This window comes from Salmo salar, chromosome ssa13 (genome assembly GCF_905237065.1).
Source record: "Salmo salar chromosome ssa13, Ssal_v3.1, whole genome shotgun sequence".
In the NCBI taxonomy this organism is placed as follows: domain Eukaryota; kingdom Metazoa; phylum Chordata; class Actinopteri; order Salmoniformes; family Salmonidae; genus Salmo; species Salmo salar.
Window position 1 is genome coordinate 85,287,640 of NC_059454.1, and position 16,289 is coordinate 85,303,928.

At 40.8% G+C, this 16,289-nt stretch overlaps 1 protein-coding gene across 4 annotated transcripts in view; it reads right to left on the reverse strand.

The window, feature by feature from the left end:
* Positions 1-16,289, reverse strand: part of tenm1 (teneurin transmembrane protein 1) — a 232,381-nt gene that overhangs the window by 130,023 nt on the left and 86,069 nt on the right. For all 4 annotated transcript variants that reach the window (XM_014137549.2, XM_045692309.1, XM_014137548.2 and 1 more), the window contains exon 4: positions 8,278-8,521. In XM_014137549.2, the coding sequence (XP_013993024.1) occupies positions 8,278-8,521 (244 nt within the window). The remainder of the gene's footprint in view (positions 1-8,277; positions 8,522-16,289) is intronic.

Consider the following 16,289-nt stretch of genomic DNA (forward strand, 5'->3'; position numbering starts at 1 on the left):
TTGATTAGCTGTTCAGGAGTCTTATGGCTTTGGGGTAGAAGCTGTTAAGAAGCCTTTTGGACCTAGACTTAGCGCTCTGGTACCGCTTGCCATGCAGTAGCAGAGAGAACAGTCTATGACTAGAGTGGCTGGGGTCTTTGGCAATTTTTAGGGCCTTCCCTGACACCGCCTGGTATAGAGGTCCTGGATGGCAGGAAGCTTGGCCCCAGTGATTTACTGGGCCGTACGCACTGCCCTTTGTAGTGCCTAGTGGTCGGAAGCCAAGCAGTTGCCAAACCAGGCAGAGACGCAACCAGTCAGAATGCTCTTGATGGTGCAGCTGTAGAACTTTTAGAGGATCTGAGAACCCATGCCAAATCTTTTCAGTCTCCTGTGGGCGTTGTCGTGCCCTCTTCACGACAGTTTGGACCATGATAGTTTGTTGGTGATGTGGATACTAAGGAACTTGAAGTTCTCAACCTGCTCCACTACAGCCCCATCAATGAGAATGGTGGCGTGCTCGGGCCTCCTTTTCCTGTAGTCCACAATCAACTCCTTTGTCTTGATCACATTGAGGGAGAGGTTGTTATCCTGGCACCACACTGCCAGGTCTCAGTGCGGATGCTGCTTGTAATCCTTGGCTTCTGGTTGGGGTATGTACGTACGGTCACTGTGGGGACGACGTCATCAATGCACTTATTGATGAAGCCAGTCACTGACGTGGTGTACTGCTCAATGCCATCGGACGAATCGCAGAACATATTCCAGTCTGTGCTAGAAAAACAGCTTAGCATCTGTGTCATCTGACCACTTCCTTATTGAGTGAGTCACTGGTACTTCCTGCTTTGGTTTTTGCTTGTAAACAGGAATCAGGAGGATAGAGTTATGGTCAGATTTGACAAATGGAGGGCGAGGGAGAGCTTTGTACACGTCTCTGTGTGTGGAGTAAAGGTGGACCAGAGTTTTTTTTCTCCTCTGGTTGTACATTTAACATGCTAATAGAAATGAGGTAAAACGGATTTATGTTTCCCTGCATTAAAGTCCCCGGCCACTAGGAGCGCCGCCTCTGGGTGAGCATTTTCTTGTTTTCTTATGGCCTTATACAGGTCGTTGAGTGCTGTCTTGGTGCCAGCATCGGTTTGTGGTAAATAGACAGCTATGAAAAATATAGATGAAAACTCTTGGTACTGTAAATAGTGTGGTCTACAGCTTATCATGAGATACTCTACCTCAGGCAAGCAAAACCTCAAGACTTCCGTAATATTAGATTTTGTGCACCAGCTGTTATCTACAAATAGACACAGACCGCCACCCCTTGTCTTACCAGAGGCAGCTGTTCTATCTTGCTGATGGACCGAAAACCCAGCCAGCTGTATGTTATCCATGTCGTTGTTCAGCCACGACTCGGTGAAACATAAGATATTACAGTTTTTAATGTCCCATTGGTAGGATAGTCTTGATCGGAGCTCATCCATTTTATTATCCAATGATTGCACAGTGGCTAATAGGACAATCTAGAACCTTTAACATCCTAAGAACCGTTTTTGGAAGATAGGGTTCTTTGATGATTCTTTGAAAGGCAAGAAGGATTATTTGGAATGAAAGAAGGGTTCTACATAGAACCATACATAATATTTCCCAGCATTGCAGGGAGATTTTCAAAATGGTTTGTTTTAGTGTAATATCTGTGTTTTTGCATGTACATTGATTGGTTGATTAATTGTATGGTAAACTTATATAAATAACATACTGTTTTCTAACTAATCCAATCAGTTAGTAATTGGATTTATTGCACCTGTTACTGAGATGGTTGTTCCAGTTTAAGTGATTGACGTAGTCTCAGTATTCAATCATCCCTACCCTGGCAGTCATTCTGAATGCAGGTTGTGGGTGATTAACAATTTCTCTTGTTGGATATCCTAACTCTGGCTGGGTTCCAATAGGAACTATACATAACATTGAAAGCCAGCATAATGTGACTTGCAATCCTGATGTGCCCTGTAAACCAGGAGATTCCTAAAACCACTGTGTTAGGATATAACCAGGTGATCAAATATGATATACATTGCATTCGGAAAGTATTCAGACCCCTTGACTTTTTCCACATTTTGTTACATTACAGCCTTATTCTAAAATGGATTAAATCGTTTTTTCCCCTCATCAATCTACACACAATACCCAATAATGAAAAAGCTACATTTTTGCAAATGTATTCAAAATAAAAAACTGAAATATCACATTTACAAACTGTAAGTATTCAGACCCTTCACTCAGTACTTTGCTGAAACACCTTTGGCAGCGATTACAGCGTCAGGTCTTCTTGGTGTTAGGTTCTAAATGAACATAGTAAAACACATGGATGATTAGTAAAGCGTAAACCAAGTTTATTCACCCATTGGGTCACACAGCTGCATGAGACAAAGACATGGTTCCACCAGTGGTAGTATATATACCCAAATTGTAAGTATTCAGACCCTTTACTCACTACTTTGTTGAAGCACCTTTGGCAGCGATTACAGCCTCAGGCTACAAGCTTGGCACACCTCTATTTGGGGATTTTCTCCCATTCTTCTCTGCAGATCCTCTCAAGCTCTGTCAGGTTGGATGGGTAGCATCGCTGCAAAGCTATTTTCAGGTCTCTCCAGAGATGTTTGATCGGGTTCAAGTCCGGGCTCTGGCTGGGCCTCTCAAGCACATCATAGACTTGTCCCAAAGCCCCTACGTTTTCTTGGCTGTGTGCTTAGGGTTGTTGCCTGTTGGAAGGTGAACCTTCGCCCCAGTCTGAGGTCCTGAGTGCTCTGGATGTCTGGCCACTCTACCATAAGGGCCTGATTGGTGGAGTGCTGCAGAGATGGTTGTCCTTCTGGAAGGTTCTCCCATCTCCACAGAGGAAGTCTGGACCTCTGTCAGAGTGACCATCAGGTTCTTGGTCTCCTCCCTGACCAAGGCCCTTCTCCCCCGATAGCTCAGTTTGAGCCGGGCGGCCAGCTCAAGGAAGAGTCTTGGTAGTTCCAAACGTCTTCCATTTAAGAGTGATGGAGGCCACTGTGTTCTTCAATGCTGCAGACATTTTTTGATACCCTTTCCCAGATCTGTGCCTCGACTCCTGTCTCAGACCTCTACGGACAATTCTTTCGACCTCATGTTTTTCTCTGTGGGACCTTATATAGACAGATGTGTGCTTTTCCTAATCATGTCCAATAAATTTGTAGAAACAGCTTAAAGATGATCAATGGAAACAGGATGCACCTGAGATCAATTATGAGTCTCATAGCAAAGGGCCTGAATACTTATGTAAATACTGAATACTTATTATAAATGAGCATTTTAGAATAAGGCACTATCGTAACAAAATGTGGAAAAAGTCAAGGGGTCTGAATAACTTTCCGAATGCACTGTATGTAATGTATCGTCATAAATAATAACAATTTAAAAGGATAATACCCGTTCATAGAGGGTTCTAGGAAGAACCCTCCAAAGATAAAAGGGTTCTCGGTAGAACCCTTCATAGACGGTTCTAGGAAGAACCTTTAGATGACAAAATGGTTCTAGGCACAACCCTTCATAGAGGGTTCTAGGTAGAACCATATACAGCGGGTTATTTGAAGAACCCTACATAGAGGTATCTAGATAGAACCCTCTGCAAAAGGTTTTACCCAGCACCAAAAATGTATCCCCTATGGGGACAAACTGAAGAACCCTGTATAGCACCTTTTTTTCTAAGAGTGTACATTTTTGGATCATAAAGATACAGGACGTCTGTAATGATGATCTGGTGATCACTCTATTGATCACTGATCTTTACCATTGATTGTATATTATGTTAAACCACCATTTTGTGGAGATACAGTAGGCCTATGTGTGGATTGGCTCCTCATAATATCCCTCTGAAGGTGTTTGTGGAGGTGGGTGATACTGTGAACCTAATTGCTAGTCATTTTAGCGGCCTGAAAAACACTCGATGCTACAGTATACTAATTAATTGGAAGGCAGCTATGTTTAATTGGTAATGTCTGCTGGTGAGAGTTGACAACACAGAAATCTGAAATCAACTCAAATATATATAATCTCTGGTAAATATTCAGTATTTTGTTTTATTTGGCAAAGCCAAGTGAACAGTATTAAAACTCTCAACAACACATCACCCAGCCTTGAGAGTGAACGTGCATTAATAGAACAGTTGTTATAATTTTCTAAATGTGAAGACAAAACATCAAGTGTGGTGATGTTATTGATCGGCCATCACGTCAAACCTTTCATTTAATTAGAATTGACAATGATAAGATATACAATGCCAAGAGGAGGTATTGGATAGCAATTTGCTGATCTACATGAATGCTGGCATTGTATTAGGTTTAAATATCGACAAGGTTCGTTTAGGTGTGAACAGAAAGTCAGCACACAGCCACACCAGGCATGGTGACATTCTCATCCTCTATGCAGAGTGGTTGACCTCTACATATATTTGGGTCCTTAATGAGCAGTCAATGAGATCCCCCATAAGGGAGGGAGGATCTACCTACTCCATGAAATTTGAGACATTCAAGTACCACTACCCCTCCCGCAAACCTAATTGTGTTCATTTGTCATTGTTGTCACTTTTGTATATTACATACAGTGCCTTCAGAAAGTATTCATGCCCCTTGACTTATTCCACATTTTGTTGTGTTACAGCCTGAATTCAAAATTGATTACATAGATTTTTGTCTCTCAACCATCTACACAATACCCCATAATGACAAAGTGAAAACATGTTTTTTGAAATGTTTCCAAATGTATTGAAAACGAAAAACAGAAATATCTAATTTATATAAGTATTCACTCCCCTTTGCTATGACACTCCAGATTGAGCTCAGGTGCATCCAATTTCCTTTGATCATCCTTGAGATGTCACTACAGCTTGATTGGAGTCCACCTGTGACCATGAAGTCCACGGAACTGTCTGTAGATCTCTGAGAATTGTGGTGAGGCATATACAGTGCCTTCAGAAAGTATTCACACCCCTTGACTTTTCCAAAATGTTGATGTGTTACAGCCTGAATTTAAAATTGATTAAATTGAGATTTAATGTTAAAGTAGAATTATGTTTTCCAAATGTTTACAAATTAAAAATGAAAAGTTGAAATGTCTTGAGTCAATAAGTATTCAGCCCTTTTGTTGTGGCAAGCCTAAATAAGTTCAGGAGTAAACATTTCTTTAACAAGTCACATGATAAGTTGCTTGGACTCACTCTGTGTGTAATAATAGCGTTTAACATGATTTTTGAATGACTACCTTATTTTTTTCATAGATGTTTAAAATATTTTATAAACAATACAAAACATACACATACAAAGCAGTGAATTTCCAACACAGATTCATACACAAAGACCAGGGAGGTTTTCCAATGCCTCTCAAAGGACGAAACCTATTGGTTGATGGGTAAAAATAAAAAAGCAGACATTGAATATCCCTTTTAGCATGGTGTTATTAATTACACTTTGGATGGTGTATCAATACACCCAGTCACTACAAAAATACAAGTGTCCTTCCTAACTCAGTTGCCGGAGAGGAAGGACACCGCTCCGGGATTTCACCATGAGTTCAATGGTGACTTTAAAACAGTTCCAAAGTATCATTTCTGTGATAGGAGAAAACTGAGGACAGATCAAGAATATTGTAGTTACTCCACAATACTAACCTAAAAGACAGAGTGAAAATAATATAAATACTCCAAAACATCTATCCTGTTTGCAACAAGGCACTAAAGTAATACTGCAAAAAATGTGGCAAAGACATTTACTTTTTGTCCTGAATACAAAATGCTATGTTAGGGGCAAATCCAATACAACACATTACTGAGTACCCCTCTCCATATTTGAAAGAATAGTGGAGGCAGCATCATGTTATGGGTATGCTTGTAATTGCTAAGGACTGGGGAGTATTTCAGGAGAAAAATAAACAGAATGGAGCTAAGTACAGGCAAAATCCTAGAGGAAAACCTGGTTCAGTCTGCTTTCCACTAGACACTGGGAGATGAATTCACATTTCAGCAGGACAATAACCTAAAACACAAGGCCAAATCTACACTGGAGTTGCTTACCAAGAAGATAATGACTGTTCCTGAGTGGCCAAGTTACAGTTTTGATTTGAATCTACTTGAAAATCTTTGTCAAGACTTGAAAATGGATGTCTAGTAATGATCAACAACCAATTTGACAGAGCATGAAGAATTTTGAAAATAATAATGGGAAAATATTGTACAGTCTAGGTGTGTAAAGCTCTTTTCCCAGAAAGACTCACAGCTGTAATCACTGCCAAAAGGGATTCTAACATGTATTGACTAAGGGGTGTGAATACTTATGTAAATGAGATACTGTATTTCTGTATTTCATTTTCAATGAATGTGCAAAAATGTCTAAAAACATGTTTTCACTTTGTCATTATGGGGTATTGTGTGTAGATGTGTGAGAAAAAAAATCTATTGAATCAATGTTGAATTCAGGCTGTAACACAACAACGTGTGGAATAAGTCAAGAGGTATGAATACTTTCTGAAGGCACCGTACACCTACAGGTCGTTATGGATGTTTTGAATACAATGCGTGGGGTAGAAAACATACCTAAAGTAGGCCCATGTTTTCTTCTATGATGTAGTCTTCTCCCTACTGATGCTGATAACGCACGTTTCACACGTCTTTCTCTGAAGACAACATGTCAACTTCTTTTAGTCAACAGAAAGGAGTTGTTTACCGCTGATAGGATTGCTTATTTTCAATTTACAATACATTTATAAAGCACCAAGCACTGATGGGTTTACCAAACAATGGGGAAACAGACAAATACACCAGCGACACATACACCAAGATGAACATGTCGGCTCGTCCTTTCCCTCGCCACATTTCACATTTCACGGACAAACCTTTGAGCGAAATAACTATCTCAAAAAGCAGACAACATAATTGTCAATCTTGACAAAGGCTCTCTACTTCATGATTCATTTACTTATCTATAGTTTTCTTGTCATAGTGGTCCCTCTTTGCATATTAAAACCTAAAGATAAACAAGACTTGTCATTAATAACAAGCGGGAAATGTTTTGATTGAAGGATAGAAAGTAAGGATAGAACATTTACCACGTTGCTTTTGGTCTGAAGTAATTGAATTTGCCATTTTCTAAGCATGAAGCATATAGAGCTCATTTTAAGTTAATAGAGTTTTTCCATTTTCAATTGTCTAAAAACAGTGAATTAGACAGTGTGACATCATTGTTTGGCAACTCTTTTCAATTTCACCTTCGACCCAACACAGCTGTTGGCGGCCATCGCTTCTTCCTTTGATTTCCTATCAATAAGCAGTCTTACTACTAACCTGTCACAGACTGTTCTGTTTCAACTACTTTCATCTCCCATACTCTAGCAGAACAAAGCTACGAAAGAGAAACTAATTATCTCACCTGGCAGGTTGGTTTTCAAGCAGGACAAAGATAATTAATTCCAAGTTCATAAGCTCAAAGGGATAAAGGTCACATTTTGGTCTCTTGGAATTCACAAAAATTATTACATTATTAAAAGAAAAGAGTGTTCATAAAGGGTGACTGCTTGAAATGATTTTCCCTTTGGATGTCCATTTAAAAACGAATAACCCTCTTTGGGATGAATAGATACACTTCAAAAAAAAGTTGTTCCTTCATTAATTGTCATTAATGACTCACACACCAGTCAGATGTAGACAACCTTCCTTTAACTAACTACAATAGCTATTTTACTATTCACACCTGACACAACATTTCTTTAAATGCTAATTGTGAACTCAACAGGCTTTTTGCTGTTAAATCGATGATTCGCTTTGTAAAGGCCTTGATCTTCAGTATTTTCAGCTAATCATGTATCTATTTATGTTGGATTTGTACACCGCTTCACTTCTCAAAAGCCTTAGCCCTGAATCTCTTCAAAATGATATGATTTAGTTACACACCACCAACCCCTCATTATGAATTAACACCATTATTCATCTCTCTATCAAGTGTGAATCATTAAAGACGTGTGAGAGGTCTGTGACTGAAGTCACAGGGGTCCTCTCTGCAACACTTAACTCATGCCAACAACATGTTCATTCAATCTACTTTCTCAAATCTAGCGCTATTTTTTGGGATCCAAGTTACCGGTGGTGTCACAGTGATTAAGAACATGGAGGGAAAGAGGCCAAGAGCCCTGCATGACTCATATTGTGGAAACTACGGCCACAGAGCTGTTAAAGTGTCTGCCACACTGCACTGACCCCATTACTAGGCAGGTGAGAGTGGAGGTGCCAAGGCTTACCTGGTCTCCAGGGGGATGTTGCTGTTGAGGGCCCAGCTGTTGTGGAGCTGGCCTCTGTCTCTGTCGGCCGGCTGAGTGGGATCTCCATCCATCGCCTGGCTCCGAGCCGGCAGGGTGTTCCTCTGCAGTGCCTCAGAAACGTGAGCGTGAGGGGCCGGGCGGGCACATGTGCATGCGTGGGGAGGGGGCGGGGGCGGGGGTAGGGGTCTGAAGGTGAACTGGGCTGGTGGACTGCTGGGGAGCTCTGCAGAGAGAGAGAGAGAAAGTGAGAGAGAAAGCGAGAGAGAAAGCGAGAGAGAAAGTGAGGGAGAAAGCGAGAGAGAAAGCGAGAGAGAAAGTGAGAGAGAAAGTGAGGGAGAAAGCGAGAGAGAAAGCGAGAGAGAAAGCGAGGGAGAAAGTGAGAGAGAAAGTGAGAGAGAAAGCGAGAGAGAAAGCGAGAGAAAGCGAGAGAGAAAGTGAGAGAGAAAGTGAGAGAGAAAGTGAGAGAGAAAGTAAGAGAGAAAGTGAGGGAGAAAGCGAGAGAGAAAGCGAGAGAGAGTTGAGTCTTTTCTGAGTGGCTTGATAAGTGTGTGAAAGTTTTGTGTCATTTAGTAAGCACTTTGTTAACATTCACTTTTCCTCCACTTGGAAAGAGCCTTGGGGATTTTTTCAGTTTAATTAGCACACTTAACAAGGTTATCATTCAAAAGTACAATCCACATTTTGAAAAATAGTTATGCAATAAAATTGACAGATGAACATACATTTTCCTGAGAGTGTTAAGGCACCCCAGATGCTATGATAAACGACAAGCCTGTTGCTAATGAAATAAAGATGATTAGACATAAGGGCATAAGGATTGTAACCCTAGAAACCAAATTGGTTTCATCCTGCATTATTACTTTGTTGTTGTTCCTCTATAAAGAGCTCAAAACCCCTGAGACACCCTTCGCAATCTCACGTATGAGTCTGTGTTTGAGTTCAGTGGCTCAGCAAAGAGAGCTGGTTTTCATGCCCCTGCAGTGTGACAGGTGAGTTTAGTCAAGTACATCCAGACTGAAGTCTACCAGACATTTTCTCTTGCTGCAACATCACAGATGCATGAATTCACTCCAGCTAGGAGTGAGTCCCTGTCTATTGACCACACCTGTTGTGTCTTCACACCACAGAACGTGCAACTTGCAGTGTAGGAGCTTTATAATCCAATTCCTTTATAAAGACTCTTATTCTACCTACAGGCCCAATTTCAGAATCAAATTAAAAGTTTCAGTTTCAAGTGTTATTGGTTGTGTGTACAGGATACAACATACAACGTCCAACAAAATACTTACTTGCAGATTCCTTCTCGACATTGAAACAACAATAAGAAATAATAAAAGAAAAGAATACGAACTTAAAGAAAATGTCTCAGTAGAATAGAATAAACATTTAAGCATAACAATAATACAGGAAGGCAAATTTATAGTACAATATTTACACATGTATCAGGGAAAGAGAGATTGGGGGGCACGTGTTTAAATTGTGCAGTATTAGCAATAGTAAATAAGAGTCTGGTAGCAGCAGTTGTGATGTGTGTGTTGCATGAGTTGTGTGAATGTGTGTGTGTGTGTGTGTGTGTGTGTGTGTGTGTGTGTGTGTGTGTGTGTGTGTGTGTGTGTGTGTGTGTGTGTGTGTGTGTGTGTGTGTGTGTGTGTGTGTGTGTGTGTGAGTGTTCATTTTGGCACTCTGTTTTAGATTTTGTCTAGTCAGTCATTTTGACTAAAATATAATTAAGTCTTAGTCACATTACTGTCATTTGAATAATGATTTAATCTAGTCATTGTCAAAATGACGAAAATTGTGGGCCATTTTTGTCAACTTAATGCCCTTTCAATTTAGCCACATTTTAGTCACATCACATTTGTATTGCCTCATTAACCTATAGTAAACATAAATCACTGACTTCCATGTGTACAAACATACATAACCTTGTCCTAACAACATATTGTTCTGCATAACATCATATTCTCCTCCCAGCTGCAGAAATATGACAAACATATATAATACATAATATTATATTATATAAGAACTATCTGATCATGTAAATTCCTAATTCAGCCATAGATACTGCACATGACATATAAAACAAACAGACACACAAGCGCAGAGAGACAGACAGAGAAAGAGAGAGACAGACACAGAGCCAGAGAGAGAAAGAGGGAGAGAGAGACAGACACAGAGCCAGAGAGAGAGAGAGAGAGAGACAGACACAGAGCCAGAGAGAGCGAGAGAGCGAGAGAGAGCGAGAGAGAGCGAGAGAGAGAGAGAGAGAGAGAGAGAGAGAGAGAGAGAGAGAGAGAGAGAGAGAGAGAGAGAGAGAGAGAGAGAGAGAGAGAGAGAGAGAGAGAGAGAGAGAGAGAGAGAGAGAGAGAGAGAGAGAGAGAGAGAGAGAGAGAGAGAGAGAGAGAGAGAGAGAGAGAGAGAGAGAAGCAAAATCACCAGATGGTGCCGCAAAGTAGCCTAGTATGGGTTGCACCTCCGTCACTCGGTCTTGTCATTGCCATTGTTATCAAGTCACATTGATGTCCAAAAGTAGAACGGTGGCTAATGAATTTGAACAAGAGCTATTGACTGTTTCGCCCAGTGATATAGTCGAGTCACTAAACATCGAGTCCCAAGTCCCCTGTGCTCGACTCAAGAGTGGTGTCATGAAATTGGCTGAAATTCCGAGTCACTGTGTCCACATGAACTCAAAATAGATTTAAATACCCAGTCAGATATAGTGTAGTGGCAAGATACATTTTGTCAATAAATTGTTTGTTATTCTTTTTCCTTTCTTTCTGTGCCACCAAATGTTTTCCTGTTTTCATATAGGCTACTGGTAATGTTACCTGGGCCACGTTCAGTTGAAAAACATTCTTAACCGTTGCAGATAGATCAGTGAATAGAGCCGACGTTATTCCTTATTCAACATGTCAGAGAGGCATGTTTGTTCTACATAGCATATTTTTATCTGAGCATTCCAAAACTTTGTGTCCTGTAGCTGCTGATTAGCAGGAGGGACGGGGCAACTTATTGTCGCATGCGGTGCTCAAGTTAAGAACGGCTGTCAGTCAAAACCCATACAGCGCTATGAAGCGCAGAGCCTGAGGTCTGACGACATTTACAGCATGTACAGCCACTGCCTTCCAATTAAGGCGCATATCAGTGCCCAAATCTACCATTTTCAACCTGTATACGGGTTTGAGTGTAAAGGGCTACCATGGGTTTGAGTGTAAAGGGCTACCATGGGTTTGAGTGTAAAGGGCTACCATGGGTTTGCGTGTAAAGGGCTACCATGGGTTTGAGTGTAAAGGGCTACCATGGGTTTGAGTGTAAAGGGCTACCATGGGTTTGAGTGTAAAGGGCTACCATGGGTTTGAGTGTAAAGGGCTACCATGGGTTTGAGTGTAAAGGGCTACCATGGGTTTGAGTGTAAAGGGCTACCATGGGTTTGAGTGTAAAGGGCTACCATGGGTTTGAGTGTAAAGGGCTACCATGGGTTTGAGTGTAAAGGGCTACCATGGGTTTGAGTGTAAAGGGCTACCATGGGTTTGAGTGTAAAGGGCTACCATGGGTTTGAGTGTAAAGGGCTACCATGGGTTTGAGTGTAAAGGGCTACCATGGGTTTGAGTGTAAAGGGCTACCATGGGTTTGAGTGTAAAGGGCTACCATGGGTTTGAGTGTAAAGGGCTACCATGGGTTTGAGTGTAAAGGGCTACCACGGGTTTGAGTGTAAAGGGCTACCGTGGGTTTGAGTGTAAAGGGCTACCATGGGTTTGAGTGTAAAGGGCTACCATGGGTTTGAGTGTAAAGGGCTACCATGGGTTTGCGTGTAAAGGGCTACCATGGGTTTGAGTGTAAAGGGCTACCATGGGTTTGAGTGTAAAGGGCTACCATGGGTTTGAGTGTAAAGGGCTACCATGGGTTTGAGTGTAAAGGGCTACCATGGGTTTGAGTGTAAAGGGCTACCATGGGTTTGAGTGTAAAGGGCTACCATGGGTTTGAGTGTAAAGGGCTACCATGGGTTTGCGTGTAAAGGGCTACCATGGGTTTGAGTGTAAAGGGCTACCATGGGTTTGAGTGTAAAGGGCTACCATGGGTTTGCGTGTAAAGGGCTACCATGGGTTTGAGTGTAAAGGTCTACCATGGGTTTGAGTGTAAAGGGCTACCATGGGTTTGAGTGTAAAGGGCTACCAAAACTAGATAGTTGTGTGTTCTCTTCCCAGTTGTATACAGAAAGACTAATGACAGAGTCCTGAGTTTGGCCTAAGAGGTTGAATTGAATTGTATTGATTTTGTTTGTCTGTGTGATACATTTTACTCCTGCTTATTATACATCAGCGTTTAGATGCCAAGGCTCACTTCTAAGGTATTATATAATAAATGCAGATTGGAGTCTGTACCTGCAGTAATCTGATAAGATCAGTCCTCTCCATTGATCTACTGGCCATTCATTCTGTTTAAATGCTAAATTCCTCCATAATGTCCCTTTTCAGAGTATTGATATTTACCAGGTAACAATGTAAAGGAGACTGCAAAAAATGATCAGAACATTCTATTCCATCAGACAGGAGGAAATTATTATTGTAGATACATGGAGGGTAAGTTGTTTGGGAGGGTAATTTTCCAACTACAGAATCAAGTTGCTAATTATTGACAGGTAAAATAAAATGTTATAAATCTTAATCTTGAAACATAATATGTTGTGATCTATGATGACCAAAGAAATGATGATTGCGAATGTTCTAAGTAGAATAAAAACAATATCTATGGTTCTAAACCGGTGAGGGGCTAACATGGATAACAGTATGGTTTCCAGAATGTATGCCAAAATCTAAACAGACAAACAAATATACACTGAGTGTAGAAAACATTAGGAACACCTTTCTAATATTGAGTTACACCCCATTTTGCCCTCAGAACAGCCTCAATTCGTCGGGGCATGGACTCTACAAGGTGTCAAAATGTTGACTCCAATGCTTCCCACAGTTGTGTCAATTTGGCTGGATGTCCTTTGGGTGTTGGACCATTCTTGATACACACGGGAAACTGTTGAACGTGAAAAACCCAGCAGCATTGCAGTTCTTGACACACTCAAACTGGTGCGCTTGGCACCTACAGTGGCAAGAAAAAGTATGTGAACCCTTTGGAATTACCTGGATTTCTGCATAAAATGGTCATAAAATTTGATCAGATCTTCATCTAAGTCACAACAATAGACAAACACAGTATGCTTAAACTAATATAACACAAATTATTGTATTTTTCTTGTCTATATTGAATACATAATTTAAACATGCACAGCGTAGGTTGGAAAAAGTATGTGAACCCCTAGGCTAATGACTTCTCCAAAAGCTAATTAGAATCAGGAGTCAGCTAACCTGGAGTCCAATCAATGAGAACAGATTGGAGATGTTGGTTAAAGCTGCATAGCCCTATAAAAAACAGTCACAATATTTGAGTTTGCTATTCACAAGAAGCATTGCCTGATGTGAACCATTCCTCGAACAAAAGAGATCTCAGAAGACCTAAGATTAATAATTGTTGACTTGCATAAAGCTGGAAAGGGTTACAAAAGTATCTCTAAAAGCCTTTATGTTCATCAGTCCACGGTAAGACAAATTGTCTATAAATGGAGAAAGTTCAGCACTGTTGCTACTCTCCCTAGGAGTGGCCGTAAGGGAGAGATGACTGCAAGATCACAGCGCAGAATACTCAATGAGGTTAAGAAGAATCCTAGAGTATCAGCTAAAGAATTACAGAAATCTCTGGACCATGTTAACATCTCTGTTGACGAGTCTACGATACGTAAAACACTAAACAAGAATGGTGTTCATTGGAGGACACCACGGAAGAAGTCACTGCAAAAGTGCACCTGGATTTTCCACAGCGCTACTGGCAAAATATTCTGTGGACAGATGAAACTACAGTTGAGTTGTTTGCAAGGAACACACAACACTATGTGTGGAGAAAAAAAGGCACCGCACACCAACATCAAAAACTTATCCCAACTGTAAAGTCTGGTGGAGGGAGCATCTGGAGTGGCCCAGTCAGAGTCCTGACCTCAACCCGATTGAGATGCTGTGGCATGACCTCGAGAGCGGTTCATACCAGACATTCTTAGAATATTTCTGAACTGAAACAGTTTTGTAAAGATGAATGATCCAAAATTCCTCCTGACCGTTGTGCAGGTCTGATCCACAACTACAGAAAACATTTAGTTGAGTTTATTGCTACCAAAGGAAGACCAACCAGTTATTAAATCCAAGGGTTCACATATTTGTTCCACGCTACACTGTGAATGTTTACACAGCGTGTTCAATAAAGACATGAAAACGTATCATTGTTTGTGTGTTATTAGTTCAAGCAGACTGTTTGTCTATTCTTTGACTTAGATGAAGATCAGATCAAATTCTATGACCAATTTATGTAGAAATCCAGGTAATTACAAAGGGTTCACATACTTTTTCTTGCCACTCTACTACCATACCCCGTTCAAAGGCACTTAAATCTTTTGTCTTGCTCATTCACCCTCTGAATGTCACACACACAATCCATGTCTCAATTGTTTCAAGGCTTAAAAATCCTTCTTTAACGGTCTCCTACCCTTCATCTACACTGATTGAAGTGGTTTTAAGTAACATCAATAAGGGATCATAGCTTTCACCGGGATTCACCTGGTCAGTCTATGTTATGGAAAGAGCAGAAATGTTTTGTACACTCAATTTAAATATTTTTTTAAATACAATATTTTTCTACAACTTTGCCCCAAAATCCACATGCACATTTTTGCAAGGCATTTTGTTTAATGTATCTCGATTGGCGCAGCCACATCCTTATTATTTTCCCACTTGCTACATAAAACATAGCCTTTGAGGTGTGAACATGAGCCTCAGAGGAACAAACAGTACCAGAGGAGGCTGGTGTGGAGAGATATAGGAGGATGATCTTATTGAAATGGCTGGGATGGAATAAATGGAACGGTATCAGACATATGGAAACCACATATTTGACTCCGATCCATTTATTCCATTCAAGCCATAACAATGAGCCCGTCCTCATATAGTTCATCCCACCAGCCTCCACGTAGGTACACTTCTGAAAGGTTCTTCAGAAAAAGCTTTCAATTTGACATTCTTCTCTAATCATTCAGGAGCTTCCAAAGCCAGCCTTTAACATGGCCTCAATTTACTTAAACTCCATTTCCGGGAATTTCCTTCCGAGCGCATGCTTTCAAGACAGAACCTCCGCGGGATTGAAAGAGTCTTAAAAGTACACCTGACCTGCTGCAGACATACTCTATCCTTGACAAATGTAAATATACTGGGTCATACGTACACATGCATTATTAAGACTAGGCCATTCACTGATCCTCTCTTAGATAAGCTAGCTGCTCTAAGTGCTGCCTGACTGCAGCCAGCCAGAGCCTGACAATACACTGTAAAACAACAAAGAAGAGGAAAATTAGAATGCATTTCCATGGCAGCTCCTTCCACTCTGCCAGCCTGCTTGGCAGTTGGCATAATTGGACTTTTCACAGGCACCCTTTCTTATAAGTACTTTATAATAACCCCATCACAGGCTCCTCAATCCAGAGAAGAGATGGGACAACTTAATACTTCACAATGGTACTAGAGAGAAGCTGCTGCACTGTCTCGAAAAGAAGCCACATTTAATCAGAACCGCATTGCAGAATTTACACAGCAGTATAAACATATTTCATGAGGGCGGCAGGTAGCTTAGCGGTTAAAAATCTGCCGATGTGCCCTTGAACAAGGCACTTAAACCCTAATTGCTCCGGTAAGTCGTTCTGGATAAGAGCATCTGCTAAATGACAAAAAAAAATTGTAAAATAATATGGTTTCGATTGAAGGTTAACTATTTGCCGTTATAAATCCACACTGAATAAAACAGATCTAGCTACATGAACAAGAACGCTGCAGGGTGGGTTGAATCAGACCCAGCATAATTTTATATGAGATTTGGCCAGCGGGACATCAGACTACAGATCT